Source organism: Octopus sinensis, linkage group LG7, assembly GCF_006345805.1.
Source record: "Octopus sinensis linkage group LG7, ASM634580v1, whole genome shotgun sequence".
Lineage (NCBI taxonomy): Eukaryota > Metazoa > Mollusca > Cephalopoda > Octopoda > Octopodidae > Octopus > Octopus sinensis.
Genome location: NC_043003.1, coordinates 37,571,884 through 37,597,262, shown reverse-complemented (window position 1 = coordinate 37,597,262; position 25,379 = coordinate 37,571,884). Strand labels below are relative to the sequence as shown.

Here is a 25,379-nt window from a genome sequence, read left to right as displayed (position 1 = left end):
TTGCTGTGCTTGAAAAGACATGTCAAGCCAAGTGAAACCATAGTTGTGGCCTGTGCTGGTGACACATTAAAGGTAACTATGCCAGTGACATGTATAAAGTACCTGTGCCAGTGACATGTAAAAGACACCCACTACACTCTTGGAGTGCTTGGTGTTAGGAAGGGCATCCACCTGTTGAAATCAAGCCAAACCAGACTGGAGCCTGGTATGGCCCTCTGACTTACTAGTTCCAATCAAACCATCTAACCCATGCTGGCATGGAAACAGACGCTAAATGATAATGATGTTTCCAACCATGACCATCCAGCATTTTTTTCAAGTGAAATGAAAAATAGGACTGTGGTTGGAGGGAGATTAAGCTGGTTGGTGTTTCTGTCAGGTAGAGCAACCATATACAGATTCTCTCATGGGCTTCACAAAGCTTACATGAAACAATATACCACAGTCTTCATTCCTGCTTAATCCTTTTGATACTAATCTGAGACCACCCCTGATTCAGTGATACAAACTTCTAGTTTTAAAGTAATCTAAATTAAAAATTCCCATCAGATTTCTATATTAATTTGTTCTCACCAGATTGAAAGTGAGCAAGTTATTTTGCCAAATTCTTCATCATTTTCAAAATTAACTGAAACAAAGCCAATGCATTTTGAAAGAAGTGTAAAAAAAATCTGATTAACCCTTCAAGGGCTGGCAGGGTCCCTTGGGACTCCAGCAAATTTTAAAAGTTATGCAACTTTTACATTTTTTATTTAAATGATTTTATATCTCATGACATTTATTGTCAATAGTTTATGTATGCACATACAAATTTTGAGTTAAAAATTTCCAGTCATAAGGATGTTATAACATAAATATGATCATTGGGGTCCGACGGGATCCCATTGGCCTTCTGTGAAATTATTCTTTTCTGTTCTTTTTTCAGATATTCTGATGAACTATAAGTCAATTTTCTTTGTATTTGTTATTATTTATTTATTTATTTATGCACCCTTTTCAAGCCAGCCAGGCTCATGGGCCCAGTTTCCTGGTTTCTGTAGTGTATGTGTTCCGCCCCAGCTGGACGGGATACCAGTTCGTCACAGTGTTACTCAAGAAACAAGAAGAGAGAATGAGAGAAAGTTGGGGTGAAAGAATACAACAGGGGTCACCACCATCCCCTGGCGGCGCCTTGTGGAGCTTTAGGTATTTTTGCTCAATAAACACACACAACACCCGGTCTGGGAATCGAAACCATGATCCTCCACCCATGAGTTCGCTGCCCTAACCACTGGGCCATTGTGCCTCCCTTTGTATTTGTATTGGTATGAATTTATATACTTTTTTGTTTTATTTTATATTTAGTGCTATATGTATAATTTATAAAACTATATAAAAAAAGTGCTAAATTTCTTGTTCTGTACCCAAGGGGGACATTGAAGAAAAGTGGGGTGATATTGGGATGGCCAAAAGGAGGCAATGGATTTAAAAACAACAAAATTATGGGTTAATTAGGTTAAGTTTATTTCTGAAATACACAATTTCTAACAGCTTTAGATTGTGCTTCTGGTTTTTAAACATGCAACACACATACATACTTTATTTTAAAAAATTAATGGGAACGTGAAACTTTTTTAATAAAGCATATTACTCTACCTCTGATATTTGAGTATTATTTTCACCAGCTTGTTTCACATTTATGTGCTTACTCTGGTATATATATATATGTATGTATATATCCAAGAAAACCCAAGAAGACTTGGGATGAGGTGGTGAGTAACAACCTTTGAACATTAGGCCTCACTGAGGCAATGACTTGTGACTGAGACCTTTGGAAATATGCTGTGCTTGAGAAGACCCGGCAAGCCAAGTGAGACCATAACCTGTGGTCTATGCCAGTGGTGTAACCAACCAGCCCACTTATGTATGCCTTTCCTTCATTGGACACTAAACTCTGCTTGCGAAGACCTGTTGAGACAAGTGAAATCAAAATTGAAATCAAATTCAATGACAGCACCACATCACTGGCATCTGTGCCAGTGGAGCGCGAAAAGCACCATCCGAGCGTGATTATTGCCAGGGCCACTGACTGGCTTCTGTGCTGGTGGCACATAAAAAGCACCATTTGAATGTGATCGTTACCAGTGTCGCCTTACTGGCACATGAAAAACATTTGAGCGAGGTTGTTGCCAGCACCACTAGACTGGCTCCTGTGCAGGTGGCACATAAAAACACCATTTGAGCATGACCATTGCCAGTAGCACCTGACTGGCCCCCATGCCAGTGACACGTAAAAGCACCCACTACACTCTCAAAGTGGTTGGTGTTAGGAAGGGCATCCAGCTGTAGAAACTCTGCTGATCAGATTGGAGACTGGCGCAGCCATCTGGCTCGCCAGTCCTCAGTCAAACCGTCCAACCCATGCCAGCATGGAAAGCGGACATTAAACAATGATGATGATGATATATATATATATATATGTGGGATGGCCATTTTATTTTTTTTAACCCCAGATCAACCATGAGCTTGCAGACTAGTGATCAAAGGCTGTTCCAGTTTTGAATTTGCTGCAGAAAGGGCTTCATGTTTGTGGTACTGAGTCGGAGTTTGTGATGCTAGGAATGTAGCCTGAGATCCAAGGGGGTGGCAACCTGGAAAAGTTCGGGAACCACTGCTGCAGGGGATATATATGGCTACTTCACATTGTATAAGGGTGAAAGTAGCTGGAAAGAAGATAAAGAGGATGGTGATGAGTTGTCAGAACATACTCTCAAGGTAGAAGCAGTAGGTGAGTATAAGGGAGAATAGGGAGAGATGATCAGGAAGTGTAGGTGGGTAAGTTTGTAAGAGTGTGAGAAGAGAGTGACAGATAGTTAGAGATGGGGGAAGCTGAGATGAATGTATGAATGATGGCAGTCTCTCGTAGTCCAAGAAAGATGGTTCTGCAATTTAATGCTGAATCTACGCAAATGCTTTGTTTATAGTGATCAAATGTTTGTGCTGTACATTAAGCCCACTCCCTCCATCAAATCAACATTGCTCGAACAGGTGCAGTGTTGGAGTGATCATAGAGCAATGTGAGGTGAAGTGCTTTCCTCAAAATACAATGCACCACCTGGTCCAGGAATTGAAACCACGATCTCATTATTGTAAGTGCAATACCTATTTCTTTATTACCCACAAGGGGCTAAACACAGAGCGGACAAACAAGGACAGACATAGGTATTAAGTCGATTACATCGATCCCAGTGCGTAACTGGTACTTAATTTATCGACCCCGAAAGGATGAAAGGCAAAGTCGACCTTGGCGGAATTTGAACTCACAACATAACGCAGACGAAATACCGCTACGCATTTCGCCCAGCGTGCTAACGTTTCTACCAGCTCGCCGCCTTGTAAATGCAATACCCTAATCACTTAGCCATACTCCCTCACAGGGGTGAATATAGTGAATGATGAACAAAAGTGAAGGTGTGGTTGGTGGTGAATATCAGTTGAGTTGGGTGGAAGGTGAAAGAAATAGGAGTGGCTCAGAAAAGAGGTGACAAGTGGCAGTACACAACACACACAAAACTATACAAGATAAATTCTTCATTTATTGAAATCATTTTCTATTTCTGAGAAAAATAAACGTAGGCTTTATGATAATTGCGATCAACTCAAAATAACGAGGGGAGATAATCTCAAGACCAAAAAAATGCTTCGATTTTGATATGACATTAAGAAGACAATTTGATAGTCTGCAGACAAGAGGACAGTTGAAGACATGCTTCAGCCACAGCAGCCGTCATCAGCACACACACACAAACCTTCATGATCTTAGCATTTCTATAAAGTCAATAAATCAACTAGATGTAATAAAAAATATGATGGAGATTCAGATACATTTTAGCCTCTCAAGATCAGGCATAAAGACACATTCTTCTCTATAACACCTACTCAATAAATCTACAAGATTTATTTAAAAAAAGAAAAAATTGCTCCCGCTAATCAATCCATATTTGATGAACGAACGTTTATTTGTAAATAACATATTTACATTATGTCTTAATATCTTATGTTGATACTTTAAAAACAATTCTTTCCGTCGTAATAAAAAAAAATATTCAGATTGTACAGGATTACTAATTATAATGGATTACTTATTTCCTCTTGACTTCATAAACTGTCTCTCATCGGCGTCTAACATATTACATTAATAGCTACTTAATGACTAGTTGCGGCTTCCGTAGTTTTTCTAACCTGCATTCTATTCTATTGTAGATGCAATTTACAAGTTTAGAGGAGATCGTAAATACATCTAATTTCATTGGATTTTAAAATCTTCTAACAACCAATCATATCGGTTTTGACAATCGATAGTTAAATGTATAACAGTAGGTCAAAGGACAGCGAAGAAACAACAGCACCTTAAATTACATACACAAATCATTCAGTGAATGAATGAACTTTGACCTTTCCTGTTCTACGCCCCTTTCACCATATGGCAATATTGATTTCTTGGTGACAGGTATAAGGTCTCACTTAATTATATATACGAATACATATTCGTATTACCATATTGAATGTATCACTATTTATCTATCCTCGTTATTTTATATATGACCAGTCAACGACGGAGCGTCCACGTAGTTCTTCAACCTGCTAGAAATAGCAGGTAAATCTTCTCAAACAACATCACTGTGTTAATATAAGGAATATTGAATAACGCAGTTATGCTAGTTTCTAATACAGGATGGCCTTTGGTCACGGATCACGGTCGATTTGGGGTTAAAAAAAAGATGGCCATCCTACATATATATATATATATATGAGTGGCTGTGTGGTAAGTAGCTTGCTTACGAACCACATGGCTCCGGGTTCAGTCCCACTGCGTGGCACCTTGGGCATGTGTCATCTACTATAGCCTCGGGCCGACCAAAGCCTTGTGAGTGGATTTGGTAGACGGAAACTGAAAGAAGCCCGTCGTATATATGTATATATATGTGTGTGCGTGTATGTTTGTGTGTCTGTGTTTGTCCCGCTAGCATTGCTTGACAACCGATGCTGGTGTGTTTATGTCCCCGTCACTTAGCGGTTTGGCAAAAGAGACCGATAGAATAAGTACTGGGCTTACAAAGAATAAGTCCCGGGGTCGAGTTGCTCGACTAAAGGCGGTGCTCCAGCATGGCCGCAGTCAAAATGACTGAAACAAGTAAAAGAGAGAGAGTGTATATATATATATATGCGTTGCATGTTCCAGTTCAAAAAACCAGAAGCCCAATCTAAAACTGTTAAAAATTGCTTCCTCAGAGTCATTGCGCATATATATATACATACGTACATAAATAAACACACACACATATTCATAGTGCTAATGTATAATACACACAGAACAAAGTATTGAAATAACTGTTTAATAGTTTATATTGGAAAATAGATGAGTTTTGCAAATTAATTATAGTTTGCCATAAATACTTAAATGGAGTTTTGGCATAATTGTTTCCTTGAAGTCTCATACGCAACAGGGAAAGAAAAGATTATGGAATCGAGGTAAGGTACAGAATATAAAGATTAAAAACAAAACAAAACAAAACTTGAACATTTTGGAAAAATTTTTTTTTATTCAAAGTCATGCAATTTCCATTGCATGAAACAATACAAAAAAAGAGAGAGAAAAACTCTTTCCTTCAAATGAAGCAGAGGACTTTGAGGAACATCAATCCCAAAATTCCACACCAATGCTCATCATATATTCCCCTATTTCTTGCATTAGTTAACCCTCCTCATACAATGTATTGAGAATGGGTTATATGGAACCAGCAGAGTATATCACTCTCTATGCTATTATACCCTTGCCTGGAGTTGAACCCAGTTACTCCTGATCTATGGTATCTGTTAATAACTAGCAGGCTGAGTTATGTGTCCTTATAGTGGACACAAACACAACTTGGTGACAGGGTGTGAAAGACAGATGATATCTTCGGTTGGTCATAGTGAACTAGTACCAAACTAATCACTATGACTATGAGCTGATAAAGAAGCCTTTGTAATTGTTTAACCTGCTAGAAATAGCTGCAAAATTTCTCTCTTGTGCACCACATCTGAGACTTCTTAGGTCTAACTTTTCTCTCAAGGTACTTACACTCTGTCGAGTATGCATACTGGCTTCATTCCTTGCGAGCTTACGCATGTCCTCAGCAGTCATGGCCCATGTTTCACTGCCATGTAGCATGGCTGTTCGTACACATGCATCATAGTCTACCTTTTACTCTGAGCGAGAGGCGTTTCACCAGTAGAACTTTACCCTGGCTATTCTTATTCTAGCTGCTATGCTTTCAGCGCACCCTCCCCCGCTACTGACTTGGTCACCTAGGTAATGGAAGCTATCAACTACTTCTAGTTTTCCTCCCTGGAATGTGGCAGAAGTTGTTCTCTGCACATTTTCAGTGTTATGGCTCCTGAGCATTTGCCACAGGAATTTTCAAAACAAGAATCTCAGATGCTTATTATTTAGCCCATGTCAACCTTCCGTAAGATTTGAGGGAGATTTGGTTGCTATTTGTACTGGTTCAATGGACCATGTATATAAAAACGCATCCTGCTGAAGATCATGAAGGAAAAAAAACTCAATATTTGTAGTAAGTTGTTAAAGCTAAAAAAAAAAAAAGGGGAATTCTTTAATCTTACCTATTTATATATATGTATGCATCTCTCTCTCTCTCCCCCCACATATATATATATATATATCATAAATTTAACAAATACCCAACAAACGGAAATTTGTAGCTTATTCCGCATCAGTCAATGTCCAAAAGATTTTGCTCCTATAACATTGATATTGTTCACTTTTGGTGGCACCAGTGGTGAAAAGCCACTGGAAATAGCTAACAAATGCATGGGATAATGACGAAAAAGAAACATGACAAAATAAAATATACACATACAACTAAAAAAGCCATGCAGCTGCAAGATGGACTGACATGGAGTAATGCAAAGGAAAATGTTCTGTAGGACTGGAGACAAGAGAAGGACAGGTAGAAAGCTAGAACGAAGGAAAAAGTAAAGTATTAGGGAAGGAAAGAGAATGGGAGGAAGGCAAAGAAAGAGAAAGAAATACATATGTGTGTGTGTATATATATATAAGGAAAGAGAGGGAAAGGAAAAACGATTTTCAAGTACTGTAAATCCCCGAGTATAATCCGCATCCCCCCACCCAAAAAAAAATTTAAAGGTCAAAATCCCTAGTGCGTACTATATACGAGGTTAAAAATGAAAATTATTTTCTAAGCAATGTCCGAGTCTCTATTTGCTGTCCGACAATGTTTATCCAGACACATTTTGTGATATTGGGTGTGAAAATACCTTAAGCTAAGCCTGAAAGCAATGAAGTCATAAAAGAATCATCCATAACTTGCACTAAGCAACATTTATTATTCATTATTACTGTTATTTCTTTATTTCCTGCAAACAAAATGCACAAAAAGCTGCATTATGTTATATATATAATAATAATAAAGGATGTTATATTCAAGTTAGAGAAGGGGTGCATATTATACACAAGGTTTAGGTTTTTCAGAGGTACAGCCTCCTAAAAATCCCCTGTGTATTATATTCAAGGGCGGACTATACTCGAGGATTTACGGTATGCAAAATTTATTTCCCTATATTAAAACTACATAAAATATAACAGTAATTATACCAGATATTGAAATTTGAAACATGCAAATTTCAAATTGGGTTGCAAATATACATTTTCACTGAGCCAATCTATTTCACATTGTTTGCATTATTTATACATCACATTGTATACTGTCTTTGAAACACAGCATTTATTGATGTCCATTGCCTTGATATTAGATATTGAGTCTCAGACTTCTCCCCAGCCTCTCCGGTGACCACTCACTGCCAGTGAAGTCAGCTGCCCAGTCCAATGATGTCTAGAGTATATATCAATGATTTTGTTATTGATATACATGCTCTGATCATCATCATCATCTGGCTGGATGTAGAAGATGATTTTCTCAGCTGACCAATAAGATAGTAAAAAGACAGCTGCAATTTACCAAGTACTGTCTGAGACACCCAGAGTTGCCTTCCCACCAGAAACTGATGGACAGAATGATGACCCGTGGACATCCTTTCTAAACTATAGCCAAAGCCCTAAGAACAGCAGTGCAGTGAATGCTGAACTTAGAACACTAATGATATAGGGATATCTGCTATATTCAATTATGTACTTATTTCATCCATCATTGTTATTTTAATGTTCACTTTTCCATGCTTGCATAGATCAGGTGGGGATTACTGAGGTAGATTTTCTACAGCTGGATGCCCTTCCTGTCAACAACACTCACTTGTTTCCAAGCTAGGTAATATGTCTGTACAGAATATTGGAAATAAAAGCAGCATTCCATGCAACGGTTTTTTTTTGTTGATTTCTCCTCTGTGGTCCCTTTGGATGATTTGAGCTTGATACCAAAACTAGCAAAACTCTAGTGCTTTTACTATATAGTACTTAATATAGTTACAGCAGTTAACTATATTCAGCTAGGATATTAATTACTATACTGAGTGAAATTAATCATTGCAAAGGTTATATGTAACTTGCAGTGCCAGTAACAGAAATAAATAACCAGCCCCTCAAGTAGTGAACTAGTCTCCTATAGACCTACTTCACTGCAACTGTTACAAAGAAAGTTACTAAAACTTTGCATCTGATGTTGCTTCTAATGTAGGCACAAAATCGGAAAGGGGCAAGGGGAAAAGTCAGTTAAATCAACCTCAATATTTGACTGGTGTTTTATCTTATTTATATCCCCAGAACTCAGAACATAAATTGCTGGCACAAATAGTGTAGATTCAGTTAGTCCACTATTATCTGACATTAATCCTTTAGCATTCATATGATTCTGTCAAATGTAATGCTTATTTATTGCTTTTAGTTATTCCTGCATCATCTAGTAGCTTTGAGATTTTGATAGTGTGATTGTTAAATATTTTCAAAATGACATTGCAGGGTAAGTATGGGAAAGCAGATCTGGCTAGTTTGAACATGAAAAAAAAGGTAAAATTTTGGGGGCAGATATAGCTAATTTAAATACTCAAGGGTTAATGTTCTGTTTCAGTAATAGCAATTATTAACACAGACACAGGACCACAAATTGAGGTTGGGGGGGGGGGCAGATTTATCTATCAATTCTGAAGGATTGAAGGGGCAAAGTTATTTCAAGTAAGATTTTTGAATTTAGAATGTAAAGAAACATAACAGGATATAAGTCATGCTGTTTGGTGCTCTATTGATTCTGATGTTCGTATCCTTTAAAAATAAAAACAACTAAAACAACTTAAAACTATTTACATTAGAGACAAAAAAATACAACAATATTGAAAGTCATGTTGTGTAGTGCTCTATAGATGTCAATAACCTTAAAAATAAAAGTGACTAAATTTAAAACTATTTACATTTGAGACAATATTATTACACATGGATGAAGAGAAGAAAAAAAAAACAACAGAATACTGAAAGTCATGTTGTCTAATGCTCTGCCGATTCTGATGTCCACAGCCTTAAAAATAAATGTGACTAAGTTTAAAACTATTTACATTTGGGACAATATTATACATGTGAATGAAGAAAGAGTAAAAGGAAAAAAAAAACAACAACAAAAATAAATTTCTGTCATGACTTCAGAAAGACATAAAAATAATGAAGTGAATATGAAGTAGTATATTGTATTATAAGTCTATATCCTTCATGGCAAACAAAACGTCATCTTGGCTGATGTTTAGTCGGACCTTCATCTGTAAATCCATCTGGCCATGTTCGGATAATAAAATTTTCATGGAGCTCAGGCGGGAACAGATTGAAAACAATTCAGAAAATGTGGGTGGTGGAAGACCTGTTGTGAAGAGAAAGAAAGTTAAAAATAATAAAAGGGATTATGTCACATGTATATCTCCTCTTCTAACCTATTAAATTTTTTTTGGTACTTTTACTAGTTTTAGTGATTGGACTATGACAATGTTGAAGCATAATCTTTAAGAGTTTTAGTTGATTCCCTCAACCCTTGTACTTATTTCATCCATCATTCTTATCTTTTTAATGTTCACTTTTCCATGCTTGCATGGATCAGGTGGGGATTATTGAGGCAGATTTTCTACAGCTGGATGCCCTTCCTGTCAACAACATTCACTTGTTTCCAAGCTGGGTAATATCTGTTCATGGCCAAACACATCTGTACAGAATTCATCATCATCATCATCGTTTAACGTCCGTTTTCCATGCTAGCATGGGTTGGACGGTTCGATTACTTTGATTACTTTGTCAAATATAATGCTTATTTATTCATATTGTTTTGAATTAATCATGCATTATCTTGTAGCTTCGAGATTTCAAAGATGTGATTATTTTAAAATGGCATTGTAGGGTAGGTATGAGAGACCAGATCTGGCCATTTTGAACATAAAACATAGGTTCTCTGCCTCCCTTTCTTTCAATTTATCTGTGTGAGCATATTTCTCTCCATGTGTATGAGGGGAGGAAATGTGTTTAAGTTCATTCATGTTCAATTAATAAACTGTCATTCCTCACTCTCTCATTTTATAAGTCTGTATATATTTTTGCATGAGAGAGAGTGTGTGTGTGTGTGTTTGTTTTCAGCACCAAAAAAGATAATGTCGCTAAAATAGGTTGGATGTCCAGTCAGCCGTACCAAATTGTCAGCGTACAAACGGCTGCACCCAATTGTTTCATTCCATCACTACAACTATTAATACACATTGCTTTTAGAAAACAAGGTAGATAACTCTTCCTGTAACGGTAGGTTTTTCTCCTTTAGCTGAGTGGTGACTGGTAGAACATCAATAGAGCATTAAAACCAAAACATTACCCAAAACCAACGCTTCATAAACTATGAGTCGCGACGCCATTTGGGGTCGCGAAAATTAAATACAAACACCTGAATCTCAGTTTATGTGTTATTTCACAAACGCACATTATTTAACGTGATGTGTCATTTAATATCTGGGGTTGCGAAGAATCTTGTGATGAAAAATGAGGTCATGAATGGAAAAAGTTTAAGCGCTGCTCTAAACAATAAATGTCTGAATTTCCAAAGTAAACCACAAATCACTGTTCACACGTCATGGTAGAGTGATTAGCAATACACAAACAGGAAAGACATCTGGGATACCACCTCGGAGGGTTTTAGTCAAACAAATCAACCCCAGTACCTATTTTTTAAAGTCTGGCACTTATTCTATCGCTCTCTTTTGTCAAACTGCCAAGTTATAAGGAAGTAAACAAACCAAGGAACCAGTTGTCAAGTGGTAGTGGGGGGACAAACACAGAAACAAAGACACACACACAATTGGCTTCCACAGTCTCCATCTACCAAATCCACTCAAAGTATTTTGTTTAAATTCTAGTGGGGAAAAATATGAATATGAAACAATATAAAATTTTTTAAAAGCACAGAAAAGGATAAAGATAATCAGAACTGAGCCAGAAATATGGAGCAGAAAGATTGTTAATGCAGTAAAAACAAAATCGTGTATTAGGTTACTATTGAGAGCAGCAACAGCCAAAATTTGGGCAACCCCTATACAATTTAAAAAAATTTTACTCTTTTGATATTTTGCTAACACAACATTAATTGATTCAAATTACATTGATTTTATTTGATACTAACCTTCTAACCTGCAAAGAGAAATGTGTTGAGTGTAAAGCTTGGAAAACTGTGCTTCTTCCAAACCACAACGCTGGAACTCTGCAATAATGGCTCTAAGGAATAGTTGCTCTTGTTCGGATGCATTTCTGAAGAATAAAAGTGGAGAGAAAGATTATTTATCCGAGTTCTCATGTGGGTAGCAACACACTGTGACATCATCCATATCATTATCAAGGTGATTAGTGTTCTGTAATTTTAAGTAAACAGATGGATTTTTAGAGAAACGTTTTATTCAGGTTTTCAATATTCAACAGCATTAGATTTATGCACAAAGAAATGTCAGTGAATAAATATGCCACATACAAAAACATGCCTGATCTTTCCTCCATTATGTAATGTAATATAGTATAGTGTGTGTATACATATCATCATCATCAACATTTAACGTCCATTTTTCATGTGGCATGGGTTGGACAGCTTGGCATGAATTGGCAAGGCCAGGAGCCACAACAGGTTCCATAGTCTGCTTTGGCATAGTTTCTATGGTTGGATGTCCTTCCTAATGCTAACCACTTTATAGTGTACTTGGTGCTTTTTATAAGACAACTTGGTTTTAGAACCTCAGTTCTATTGTGATGGGAGGTCTTCTCGAGTACAGCAATGTGCCACATTATATATATATATATATATATATCATAATGAAGAATGGAGAATTTATACAGTTTCAAAATTTATTTAATAACTTATTTTCTTCATATTCTATTCCAACATGTATTTCTACTGGATAAGTATCCTAGTATTCTTTGGCAAAGCAGGTATGTGCATTAGGTTGATTTATATTAAATCAATTCCAACACATTCAAATCTAAAGACAGACAATCCTATACAGCTTTATTTTGTACAAAGGTGGGTGAAGTATTATATATATATATATATATATATATATATATATATATATGTAGATGCATGTACAGCTGCATGGTTAAGTTTGTATCTCAATCACAAAGGCAAGTATCTTCAACTATAGCCCCTGGTTGTTGAAAGTCTTGTGAGTTGATTTGGCTGACAGACTGAAATAAGCTTGTCATATGTGTATATATATATGTGTGTGTGTGTTTTCACATATGTGCGTGTCGGTGGTTGTCTCCTTGTTTTGATATCACAAAATAACTGTGAGCATCACTATCATACAAGCTGTGTCTTTCACTTCCAATCTTCCCTAGGAACAGGAAGGGCATTTGGCTGTAGAAAAATTTCCCTGAACAAATTCCGTATGACCCATGGAAAAGTGGACATTCAAATGATAATAATGAAGATGATGATACATACACAGGTAAAATTGCTGCCTGTATCTAATATTTACCTCCACTGTCATTTCATGTATTCATAAGTCAAGGTACTTATATGTTACCATTGAGTCTGAATGCTCTTGCTTAACCATCACTGGAACAGATACTGCAAATTACTACCAACTAATGCTCTAACAATTTTATCAATTTATCGCATTGGATAAATACTTTATCAATCTAATGGGATGCTAGGAAGCTGAATAGGTAGGTAGATATACCAACCATACTGTTTTCTTCAGTGGTTTTCCGATCTTGCCTTTTACCTCTCTCACACAATACATCCACACCTAATCAACCCTCCTTTCACACTTGTACACCTCCTCTATGCCTCCTATATACATGGATACCCTCCAAAACTTGCTTACTACCCACCTCTTCTCTCTTCCACACACCTCCCTATAGAACCTCATTCTTACCTAGTCCCGAATTGTTTTTATTCACCACTTTCTCCACCTTTCTTTCCTTTTTTCTGATGAAGGACTAGCGCTCAAAATGTCAAAGACTCTTTTCTTTCCTCTCAAGCATTATACTAATACCACCTTTGTTTAAACTTTTCCCTCTCATTCATTTCATCTTCTTGTTTTTGCTCATTGCATCATAAGTAGATATAGATATATGTATGTATGGCTTGTGTGTGTGAAAATAATATCTGAAAATTAGGGCATAAGAATAGAGAAAACAGTGTCATAGTAAGACAATATGATTCAAATTTCAATCCATGTATTCTACTGAAGAATGAAGTTACCTGATAGCAGAAACCTGGCTAGATGAATACATTTCCTGTAATGATTGATTCACATGTGACATGCCCACGAGTTTCTGCCCTGTACTATCAGAATTCTTGCGTCCGGCTATTTCAGTAGCTCTCCTGCAGATGTCTAATGCACGACGTGCATCTCCAGACACAGCTGCAACCTGTAAAATTGATAGATGAATAGCTCAGTCCTGTTTGAAAATAACTTGTGTGTGTGTGTGTGTGTGCATTTCAGAACTGTATGTATATGATAAGAGACTTGATTTTAGATTATGGGTTTAAACCAAATTGGAACCTGGTGTAGCTCCCCAGTTTACCAGTTCTCAGTCAAACCGTCAAACCCATGCTACCATGGGAAACGGACGATGATGATTGTGTTGTAGAGCCATGATAGCTGTTTAAAACTTTACACCATTATTCTCAGAAGCAGTTGTAAGTAATTTTGAAAGAGAAGATGAACAATCCATTGTTAACTGTCAGGACACTGTATCTTTCAAAAATTCCATGCTTCCTTGAAATTCACCAGATCTATACCTTATGTGCACCCCATATACTTTATGACTCATTTTAATGTTCCATTTTCCCTACTTTTGTGCTTCATTCTGTGTACTACACATATATTTCTAGCTTCTATTGCTATCATTCTTTATTCACTTGACTGATATGTCTGGTTTCTGTCTCTCTTTTAACCATTTCCAACAAGTCATGCATTTGACCACTGTATACAATAAGCTCATTATATTTCTTTACTGCCCACAAGGGGCTAAACAAGGACAGACAAACGGATTAAGTTGATTACATCGACCCCAGGGCGAAACTGGTACTTTATTTATCGACCCTGAAAGGATGAAAAGCAAAGTCGACCTCGGCGGAATTTGAACTCAGAACGTAGTGGCAGACGAAATACGGCTACGCATTTCGCCCGGCGTGCTAACGATTCTGCCAGCTCTTTATATCAACTGACTTGAACTGTGATGACATATCCAACCTATGTAAGCAGAGAAAGCAGACATAAGATAAGTGTGGGTGTGTTTTATACATATATACTTATTGAATTTATTTACCATTACAGTTGTACATAGCATAAATGTGTTTGAAAGTTGTGGTTTCTTTGGTTTGTTTGTTCCCAAACAACACTTATTTTAGTGCTGTTGACACTGCTGGATTGAACGGTACTGTCCAGGTGTCAAAACCATAATGATAGCTGTGGGGCAGCTGATGATGGAGGTATGTTGGATGGTTGGTATGGCTGTTTTTGTATATGTGGAATGGTATTATTGGATTGTCAGTATGGGTGTGGAATAGCACATCCTTTTAATATATATATATATATATACACATCTCATTTTAGCAGATATATTTACCAAAACTGCATAAAAATATCCTGAAATACTAAAGTGTAAATTTATTCAATAAACTTGCCATTGGTTTCAGCCATGGCCTCCAGTCGACCTTGGAATCTCCTGCAACTCTTCTGGATGGTTTCCTTGTTTAAGTTGGTGAATGCTGCCACAATCCTTGCCTTTAGTTCATCTTTCATGTTACAAGGAATTTTGTTGGTCTCTCACTCAACTGCACCCCACACATAATAATCAAAAGGGTTGTAGCCTGGGAAGTTAGATGGCCAGATGTTAGTGGGTAATGTGGTCGCAGAAATTGTTTGACAGCCATGACTGGGTTCTCCTGCTTGTGTGGCATGGTACAGAGTCCTGTTGCCAAGCATAGGGTCTTCCAGCAACCACCCTCTTGATCCAAAGCAGCACTACCTCTTCCAGGCACTTGATGTAGGCCTCCGTGTTAAGTTTGAAGCTGTGTGGGAAGATGAATGGAGGCATAACGTCACCATCACTAGTGATCACTCCAAACACCATGATGTTGACTGGAGGTTTAATATTTATGACTCTCGGTACATGTTTTGGGGATATGGCAAATCAACTGTTGTTCTGTGTGTTCACCATTTGTTTGTACTGGAGCTTCCAGCACAATTGCCAAGCAGTAAAGCAGGTTGTTTCCAAATTTCTGGCAGAGTTAATTGTATCAGAGTGCTGTTTTTCTCACAGGCAGTGCCCAACTGACCCTACTATACTATGTAGGTAACAAAATCAAAAACAAACAATGCAAGTGTGCAAAATTAAAAATACAGAATGGTAACAATTTACCCATCACAATCCTGTATATATGTAATGTTGTGAGTGCTTAATATATATGGGTATATGTTATACACTGAATAAATTTAAATCTATAAAGTCTATGGTTACTGGATTTATAGAGGTTAGCAGAAATAAATTTTGAAACCTAGGTGATCTTGGTTGTTGAACTCACAGAGCTTCCTCTACCCAGCATCAGATGTCACCACTGGTCAGTAGAATGACCCAAGCTGAGACTGACTGCACATCCACTATAGTGCTTCTCATCACATACCTGTAAACATAGGTTGAGTGGTTGCCAGTTGGTGTTTTGGCAAAAAGCATCGCACATTTTGGCCCAAGATGACTTATTTCTATATTTGCCACTAATTCCTATATCTAGAGGCTGTTTACCTATCCACCACTTGGGTGTACAACTACATAGGAGTTCTCTCTCTTCTAGTTTTAGATATACAACCAATAAGTTCAGCATTAGGTCCTCTGGAATATCCTCCTTGCAAACATTTGCCTTCAAAACAAACCGACAGCAGTTCAAACTGAACAACACCTGTATTAATTCACTAAACAACCAATATGCCTTTGTCTAGAAAATCTTGAAGGGGATTTGTTCTTTCCTACCTTGGACAAACTAATAATTGAAAATAGGGAAAAACAAACACGAAACTACATTGTATGGTGACAGAAAATTGAGACGAGACTAGAAGAACAAAGGGGAAAGTTCCTTACCTTGCGAGCAGCTAGCTGGATGGCATCTTCATCAAATGCTTTCAGTCCTTGCAGTCGAGACAGAACAATTTGCTGAAGTTGCTTGAAAGTGTAAGGCTGAAAAGTCATTCGAGTAAGTCCCTGCAGATAGAATTAATAGATTTGAAGATAATTAGTTCAAATAATTACATCTCTCCAAATATCTACTACACAGTTACACAATTTTTAAAAAGCACCCGTGCTGGTGCTACGTAAAAAGCACCTGTGATGGTACCACATAAAAACTACCCAGCACACTGTAATGTGGTTGGTGTTAGGAAGGGCATCCAACTGTAAAACCAAGCCAAATCATATTGGAACCTGATGCAGCTTTCCAGTCGGCCAACTCTGATCAAACTCCACAACCCATGCCAGCATGGAAAGCGGACTTTAAAAGATGATGATTAGAACCAAGTGTAGTTGAAACGTATTCTTTTAGAATATTATAAGGTGTAGCAATTGGTGGTTATCCATTATAATATTTAAAATAACAACTGTCAAATGCATAACAACAAAGTTAAGAAAATTGCTTGGCAACCATTTGGTTCTATGATTGATTCTGCTATATAACACATTGGGAAAATGTTTTCTACTCTAACTTTGGGTTGGCAAATGCTATGTGAATGGAATTTGGAAGACAGAAACTGCGTGGAAGTATATATATTACTTTGCTTGGAAACAGGTAAGGTTTGTAAAAAATCTGCCTGAATAAATCCAATCTCATCAATGCAAGCATGGAAAATTGGACAGCAACTGATAATACACACACACACACATATAAACACATATGTATGTATGTGAACACTAGCACCAAATGTGCCTTTCATGTCAGAAGATAATTAAGGCATTTGATAAATAGGAATCAAGACTTAAATAATACGAGGGTTGATATAATCAATGTAACTCCCTTGAAGGTGTTCAATGATTAAAAAAAGAATAACAATAACACTGAAAAAAGTTGTGGGAGAGGTATTGGTAATGTAAAAGCCCTTCCTTTGCCATTTGTGATGTCAGCAATGAAATGCCCTCTCTACACCAGGTCTGACAGACTTTGACAAACTTAGCTCATTTATCAATTGAACATACAATTAGTCAAACAATTGTTTACTTAACGAATTGAATAATACTGATTTCAAATTTTGACACAAGGCCAGCAATTTCAAGGAAGAGGCTAAAATAATTAAATTAACTCCAGTGTTTAACTGGTACTTATTTTTATTGACCCTGAAAGGATGAAAGGCGAAGCTGACATCAATGGAATTTGAACTCAGAACGTAAAGATGGATGAAATACTGCTAAGCATTTTGCCCAGCATGCTAACAATTCTGCTAGCTGGCTGCTTTCCAAATTGATTAACAATATCAAAAGAAGAGCACCATCTGAGTGTGATCGTTACCAGCGTCGTCTTACTGGCACCTGTGCCGGTGGCATGTGTAAAAAGATTCGCGTGAGGTCGTTGCCACTACCGCCTGACTGGCCCAGTGCCAGTACACATAAAAAGCACCCACTACACTCTTGAAGTGGTTGGCATTAGGAAGAGCATCCAGCTGTAGAAACTCTGCCAGATCATGATTGGAGCCTGGTGCAGCCATCTGGTTTGCCAGCCCTCAGTTAAAATCGTCCAACCCATGCTAGCATGGAAAGCAGACGTTAAACGATGATGATGATGAATATTAAAAGAAGTGAAATAAAATCAGTGCATTTGCTTATTATTGGCATAATGACTGCCCTAAGATACAACAAGATTGATAAAATATTTGGTTGATAATAAAAAAAAAATGGACTGGAAAAATATCGAGAGAGTTGAGGATAAAACTATTCATAATGCAAAATTACTTACTAGACGGCTAGAAACTCGTCTCATCATGATGCGTTCAGGTAAATCCATGGTGTTTGCTACAGCAAGTACCACAAGTCGGGCTTGAGGTTTTGATGGCCAATCAAATATATTATACATAACATCTTGTTTTCTTGTCCACAGTAGATCAAGCTAATTTTAAGGTAACGAAAAACAAAGATTAAATACATGTGTGTGTGTATACATAAAGGCTCCAATAACAAGAAAAATAGATTAAAACAAACTATCTATGCATTCTGTGTCTGTGGAGAGTGACGGTTCTTAATGGAAACTCCTTGCAACTTGATGGTACATACTGACATGTTTGTATCACCATCTTCTTTCTTTTTCAACTAGGGTAGCTACGTATCTCCCCTACAGCAAGACACCCGTTCCTGTCCCTCTATCATACTTTAACCTCTTGTCACTTGGCACAAAGCCACTTCCCTCAATACTATACCTACTTTTGCTGAGGGTTCTTGCCCTGCGAAGTACTTGGTGATCTCACTGGTTTCAATGCCATGTAAAAAGCATCCAGTACACTCTGTAAAGCGGTTGGCATTAGGAGGGGCATCCAACCATAGAAATCATGACTGAGAATACATTGGAACTTGGCACAGTCCTATGGCTTGTTAACTCTTGTTGAACAAACCAAACTATGCCAGCATGGAATGTGGATGTTATATTGTTATGATGACACAGACACACATATCACTAAAGCTCCAGAGAGCAAAGATCCAAAGTAGAAGTGTTATTACAGAATGAAAAGCCGTGTGAATGGCTATTACTTTGCATGTGTCTCTGAAGAGGGAGCTAATTTTGATTCAACTTTCTTTGGTCATAGAGAAATATCACCTTGCTTGGAAACAGGTGAGGCTGACAACAGGAAAGGTATCCAGCTGCATAAAATACCCTTCAAGAAATTCTGGCTGTCCTCATGAAGTATGGAAAAATGGACATTAAAACAATGATGATGATGATACACAGAGATTTACAGGCAAACATAGAAACCTGCTACAGCTGTATGTACTGCATATTTTATCAACACATTGTGTTAATGGTTACAAAAACACATCCTCAGATCTGGAAGTAGACTGATAACATCTGGAATTTTAATATTTATTGAAAGAGCCATTCTTTGAAAAAAAATAATAATAAAATTAACAAATTAGATTTAAAGAAAAAAATATCTGAAACTATTCATTCATGGATTAAACAAAAGCGAGATGAAATATTTCTTTGATTACTTCCAGGAACTTACCTCATCAACAAGTAGAATATTGGTTTCTCTTCTTGGTGCCAAATTGTTGAATCTTTTATGAAGAATGTCTACAGCATGTTCAGCACTGGTTTTCTGTCCAGTCAATTGCTACAAGTAATATCATTATTATTATTATTAATATAAAGAATGGCAGAATTAGTAAATGCAGGGAAAATGCTATGCAAGCATTTATGCCTCATGTTCAAATCTCACTGATGTTTAGTTTCTCTTTCAATAATACAGGATTGATAAAATGTGTACCAATCAAGTCCCGCGGTTAGTGAATTGACTATTCTCTATCCTCTTAAATGCAAAACCTTTTGTCAATGTTAAAACTCATTATTATTCATCAGTTTTGTATCTCCTGTGTGTGGAGGCGCAATGGCCCAGTGGTTAGGGCAGCAGACTCGCAGTTTCGATTCCCAGACTGGGCATTGTGAGTGTTTATTGAACGAAAACACCTAAAAGCTCCACGAGGCTCCGGCAGGGGATGGTGGTGATCCCTGCTGTACTCTTTCACCTCAACTTTCTCTCACCCTTACTTCCTGTTTCTGTTGTACCTGTATTTCAAGGGGCCAGCCGGCCTTGTCACTCTCTGTTTCACGCTGAATATCCCCGAGAACTACGTTAAGGGTGCACGTGTCTGTGGAGTGCTCAGCCACTTACACGTTAATTTCATGAGCAGGTTGTTCCGTTGATTCGGATCAACCGGAACCCTCATCGTCGTAACCAACGGAGTGCTTCCATCTCCTGTATTAATCTATGCATAGTTTGGGCTTGTTTGAAAATGCAGCAGCCTTCCCATATAAAGTCAACATAACACCTCGAAGATGCCCTATCATTAGTGCAATTAGTTGCTGTTCTGGATAGGTGCTTTTTATTACTAGAAGTCCTTCTTTATTGCCAACTGGTATGATCACACAGACTAGACCATTCATGGCTAAACTGCAGCCCAAGGGACTTTCTGAATGGCACACCTTATGAAAAATTACCTAGAATTGTTTTAGTTGTGCAGCCCACCAGGTGATGAGCCATGTGTCATGCGGCCCAATTTTTGAAAATGGTTGCTCATGCCTGGACTTGACACACACTTAGGACTTATCTGATGAAGTTTCTGGAGGTGGGGACTTCTTTAATTTATGCCAACTACAGCAAATCTCTATGACTGATACAACATGAAATAAATAGATGAATAAAAAAAAACATAAAAACACATCAGGACACTGCGTCCTTCCAAACTCCCATGTTTCCTGAAATTTGCCAACTTGCTCGATATAGAGGGTGCATATTTTAAGATGGTCCATGCACAGCTGAAAGTTCTAGTTTGTAATCTCTCTACTGACATGATATGCTTCAACTCTCACTTACTGTAATACATACCTTTAAAAGTTGGACATAAGCTTGATGGGGTTCTGTTAACTTCATTCCATTCAGTTCGATATACCGGAACATTCCAATATCACCAGCCTCAGCAGCTTCTCTTAAGTTGCGAATAACTTCCTGCACTGTGGCAGTCTTTCCAGTACCAGGTACACCAGATATGTACATACACCTTAAAGAACATAAATACATTAAAGGGGCTCTTGTTATTATGGACTGATAGGTCTAAAAGAAGCAGCTGTACTGATATGTAAGGCCTCTCAAAACACTGAGATTTATATATTTAATGTTCTACTTGCGGGGAGTAGTGTCATTTTGAGTGGTATTTTGCTGGTGTTTAACTTCAAGTCAGGCCTGACTGAGTAGATCTATGGTCAAAGATGTTCCAGCTGTGACCATCTTGTCATTCTCTAAATTGGGTACAGACCTGGCTATGTGACTGCCCAACCACCTTCAACAGCTTTGGGCCAACCAAAGCTTTGTGAGTGAATTTGGCAGGCAGAAACTGAAGAGATTCCCATTATATATATATGTGTGTGTGTGTGTGTGTGTGCATGTATATATGTTTGTGTTTCCTTGTCCTCACATCACTTGCTAGTTGTAAACAAATGTCACAGTCATACAAGCAATGTCATTCTTTTCCAATAATCTGTGAGAGCATGTATGCCTGACCATGGGGAAATATTACCTTGCTTGGAGACAAATGAGGGTTGGTGACAGGATGGACACCTAGCTGTAGAAAAATCTGCCTCAATAAACTTTATCTGACCGATGCCAGCATTTGAAAAGAGGATGTTAAAATATGATGATGATGATGATATTATCCAATGTGTCATTTTTTAAAAAATGAGGATCCCTAATTCCCTCATATAGAGTAGGGTGGCAGTGTGGTGTAACGTGGAGCTGTGTAGTCTAACATGGTGTTACAATTTAGTTCCAAATCAACATTCCTGATCAAACACATTTGTAATCAGAAGCATTCAACCAGTGACCAGCTCATCAATTTATTATTATTATTTTTTTTTTTTTAATAGAGTGTACTTGGACTATCACACCAGCCCAATCCTGCCTGACTGAACTTCCTCCCCTCTTGGATCCTCATCTCTCTTACCTTCTTCTTGGATCTTTGATCCCTCTCCTTATCCACTTTATCATAAACTACACCTGGATCACCATTGGACTCTACCATCACAGATCTTATTGTGCACTGTTGTTGATTTGTATCATACATTATATATATATATATATATATGTCATTAAAAAAAAAGGTTTGAGAGAGCTTTGACTGCTATTTGTAGCAGGTCAAAAAAGTAGTGTGACTTGACCTGTTGAAGACAGCAAGCTTATCTTCATTAAATCACACCCTATCTCAAACAAAAAGACATACTGGATGCTGCAGTACCTAATATACAGACAGTATGGATGACTTTTTTATGTAATATAGAGCAGTGAACTGTAGTATGGAGTAGTGTTATGCTAGACAAAATGCATAAGCATTAATGTTATATTAATCCTGACAGAAAATTGTAAATTAAATAAGTCTTTAATTAACCTCGAAATCATGAAAAATAACTCTGGAAAGATAAACACATTTGTGCTTTGAATACTGAAGATGAATATTTTAGCCAAATAAATAGACAGAGTTTTGACAACTGATTCTCACCATATCCATAGAACCATTTGAGTATGTCAGTACCAACTTCATAGATCTCTTATTGCTATGTGTTTGTGATTATAGATGAGTACTCAAGGTTTCCTTTCAGTAAATTGCTTTATTCTAAATATATTCCTTCATGTTTGATGCTCCAGTTTCAAACCATTCAGACCAAGGATCGTAATATGTGTCATGAAATTTGTACCTGAGGAATTCCAGAGGGCTGACGTTCTGGGATGGAAGGCCTAAAGGGTTGGGTGGACACAACAAGAGAACAGAAGAGACAAGTAAGATAGGAATGCCTTATTGGAGGTAACATGAGTCCGGCTATTTCCGAGAAGTAGAGGCCACTATAATAGCACTAGAAAAGGCAAAGACAGGAGATAGCAAGCCTGCAGGCTGGAGTCTGAGGTATGTCTGGGAGTGAAAGGTGTCAACCAATTAAACAAACATCATTAACTGAACTTTTCTTACTTTATGGAATATAACATGAAAAACATTAAGTTTCTTACCCTCCAGTCCCATCAAGGATTTTACTTTCCACAAATGAATAAATATCTGCAAATTCTTTTTCTCTGCATGGTAGTGACTCAGGAACTGCAGAAACATGAAGTCTGTTTGAGAACAAAAAAAATATTACCATTAAAATACAAATAAAAAATAACAAAATCAACATCAACTGAATGGTTCTAAGAAGATATTGGCAACAACATTTTTCCTCAAATGTCTTTAAAAAAGGAAGGATACATTAAATAATACTGTCTTAGATACATTGTGTCCGAACTAGATGGAGTGGCCACAGTTAGAATGTATGTGATCATCGATTTCTTGGATCTGAGCTAATCTGGAGCAAAACAATAATGACCAGTAAAAAATAAAGCTTCTACAATGTTGCTCAACTAGCTAGAAATAGCAAGCAAATCTCAGTTACTATCTTAAAAAGGCACATTGGATAATGTAGTACTTTGTTCCTTACATAATCAGGTTGCTGAATAATTTCTGATGAGTGCTATGATAATCATATTGTACTTCTCATGAAATTTTCATGGGAGGATATAAAGGTGGTTTCCCATGGTTTCCTTTGGATATTTTTTACAAGACACTATCCTGTTAGGATTAGATGCAGACAAGTTAACCAAATCTGCGCAGACACCCAGAACAAATACCAGATCTTCTGATCTGTTTCTGAGAACTGACACAGTATTATATTGAACTCACAAGGACGGAAAGCAAAGATGACCTTGGTGGAATTTGAACTCAGAATGTAAAGAACTGAGAACAAAACTACATAGCATTTTCTTAGATGCTGTAGTCTGATATATGTAAAAGAAAAAAAAATTTAAGTAATAGGTCTGATGGTAGCTTGAAAGGTGATATAATGTTAAGTGTGGCCTAAAATGGCTAGCACTCATGATATTGATTTTAAATATACCCTTAGATGAACATATATTGTTGCTCCTATTCTATATGTATAGTGAAGGTGGCGAGCTGTCAGAAACGTTAGCACGCCGGGCGAAATGCTTAGCGATATTTTGTCTGCTGTTACGGTCTGAGTTCAAATTCCGCCAAGGTCGACTTTGCCTTTCATCCTTTCGGGGTCGATTAAATAAGGACCAGTTACGCACTGGGGTCAATGTAATCGACTTAATCCATTTGTCTGTCCTTGTTTGTCCTCTCTGTGTTTAGCCCCTTGTGGGCAGTAAAGAAATATATATGTATAGTGAATAAAAATTGTGGGACCTTGCATGGAGTAAAAGTTTGATTTCAGTTTTCAGAATATATATATGTAAATCTTACTGAAGAAAGGAGAGTAAACCATTAGAAATATTCATTAAAAAAAAGAAAAAAATTAACAGAAAAAAAAGAGAATAAATAGTTTGCCAAATTGTCCAATATCAGTATGAAATGAAGTCAAGAGTTGTCAGGAAAAAGAATTGTCTTACAATAAAATCTATCAAAACCTAATGTTCGTGGACATACCTGCCTCGAGCTACTTCAAATACATCACCAGATTTAGACATTGGTTTCACTCGTTCTGGGACACCAGGAGTTCTTATTTTCTGTAAACAAAAGAAGCGTCATTTAAAATTAACCAAGTTGTAACTTTTTCTGGGTAACATTGTAACATTGCCTGTCACTTAAGAGTGAGTGAATACAGAGAGCTAGGGAGAATGATGGGAGGTGAATGAAGTGGATATGAAATAAACATGGGGTGAAGGGAGTTAGATGTATATAAAGGATGAATGCAAAACTTCTACCATATGACAGATACTCGTGCATATAAGAGAGTTGAAAAACTTATTTCTGAGATAGAGACAAGACCAGATGTTTTGGAGAAGAGGGAATGAGAGTCATTTATGTCAAGAGAGGACTAAATATTTAACTGGTACTTATTATATCAACTCTGAGATGTTGAAAGCAAAAAAACGATACCAGTAAGATTTGAACTCAGAATGTAAAGAAATGTAATGAAATACAGCAAAGCATTTTGTTTAATACTTTACTGATTCTTCTGTCAATGCCTCCATCATCATCATGATGAAAACAAAAAGAATTTCTAACATAGCTACAAGTCCAGAAATTTGGAGGACAAGAACAGTAGGATATGATGAAAGGTACAGCA

The 25,379-nt window shown here is 37.2% G+C and overlaps 1 protein-coding gene across 1 annotated transcript in view; it reads right to left on the bottom strand.

Moving 5' to 3' along the window:
• Positions 1-7,533: 7,533 nt before the first annotated feature.
• LOC115214117 (origin recognition complex subunit 1-like) overlaps positions 7,534-25,379 on the bottom strand; it is a 40,286-nt gene continuing 22,440 nt past the window's right edge. Inside the window, exons 7-15 of the mRNA XM_029783178.2 lie at positions 24,737-24,816; positions 23,269-23,370; positions 21,103-21,274; positions 19,723-19,830; positions 18,465-18,614; positions 16,607-16,726; positions 13,725-13,894; positions 11,652-11,776; positions 7,534-9,860 (exon numbers count right to left, since the gene is read on the bottom strand). Of these exons, the coding sequence (XP_029639038.1) occupies positions 9,697-9,860; positions 11,652-11,776; positions 13,725-13,894; positions 16,607-16,726; positions 18,465-18,614; positions 19,723-19,830; positions 21,103-21,274; positions 23,269-23,370; positions 24,737-24,816 (1,191 nt within the window). The 3' untranslated portion in view covers positions 7,534-9,696. The remainder of the gene's footprint in view (positions 9,861-11,651; positions 11,777-13,724; positions 13,895-16,606; positions 16,727-18,464; positions 18,615-19,722; positions 19,831-21,102; positions 21,275-23,268; positions 23,371-24,736; positions 24,817-25,379) is intronic.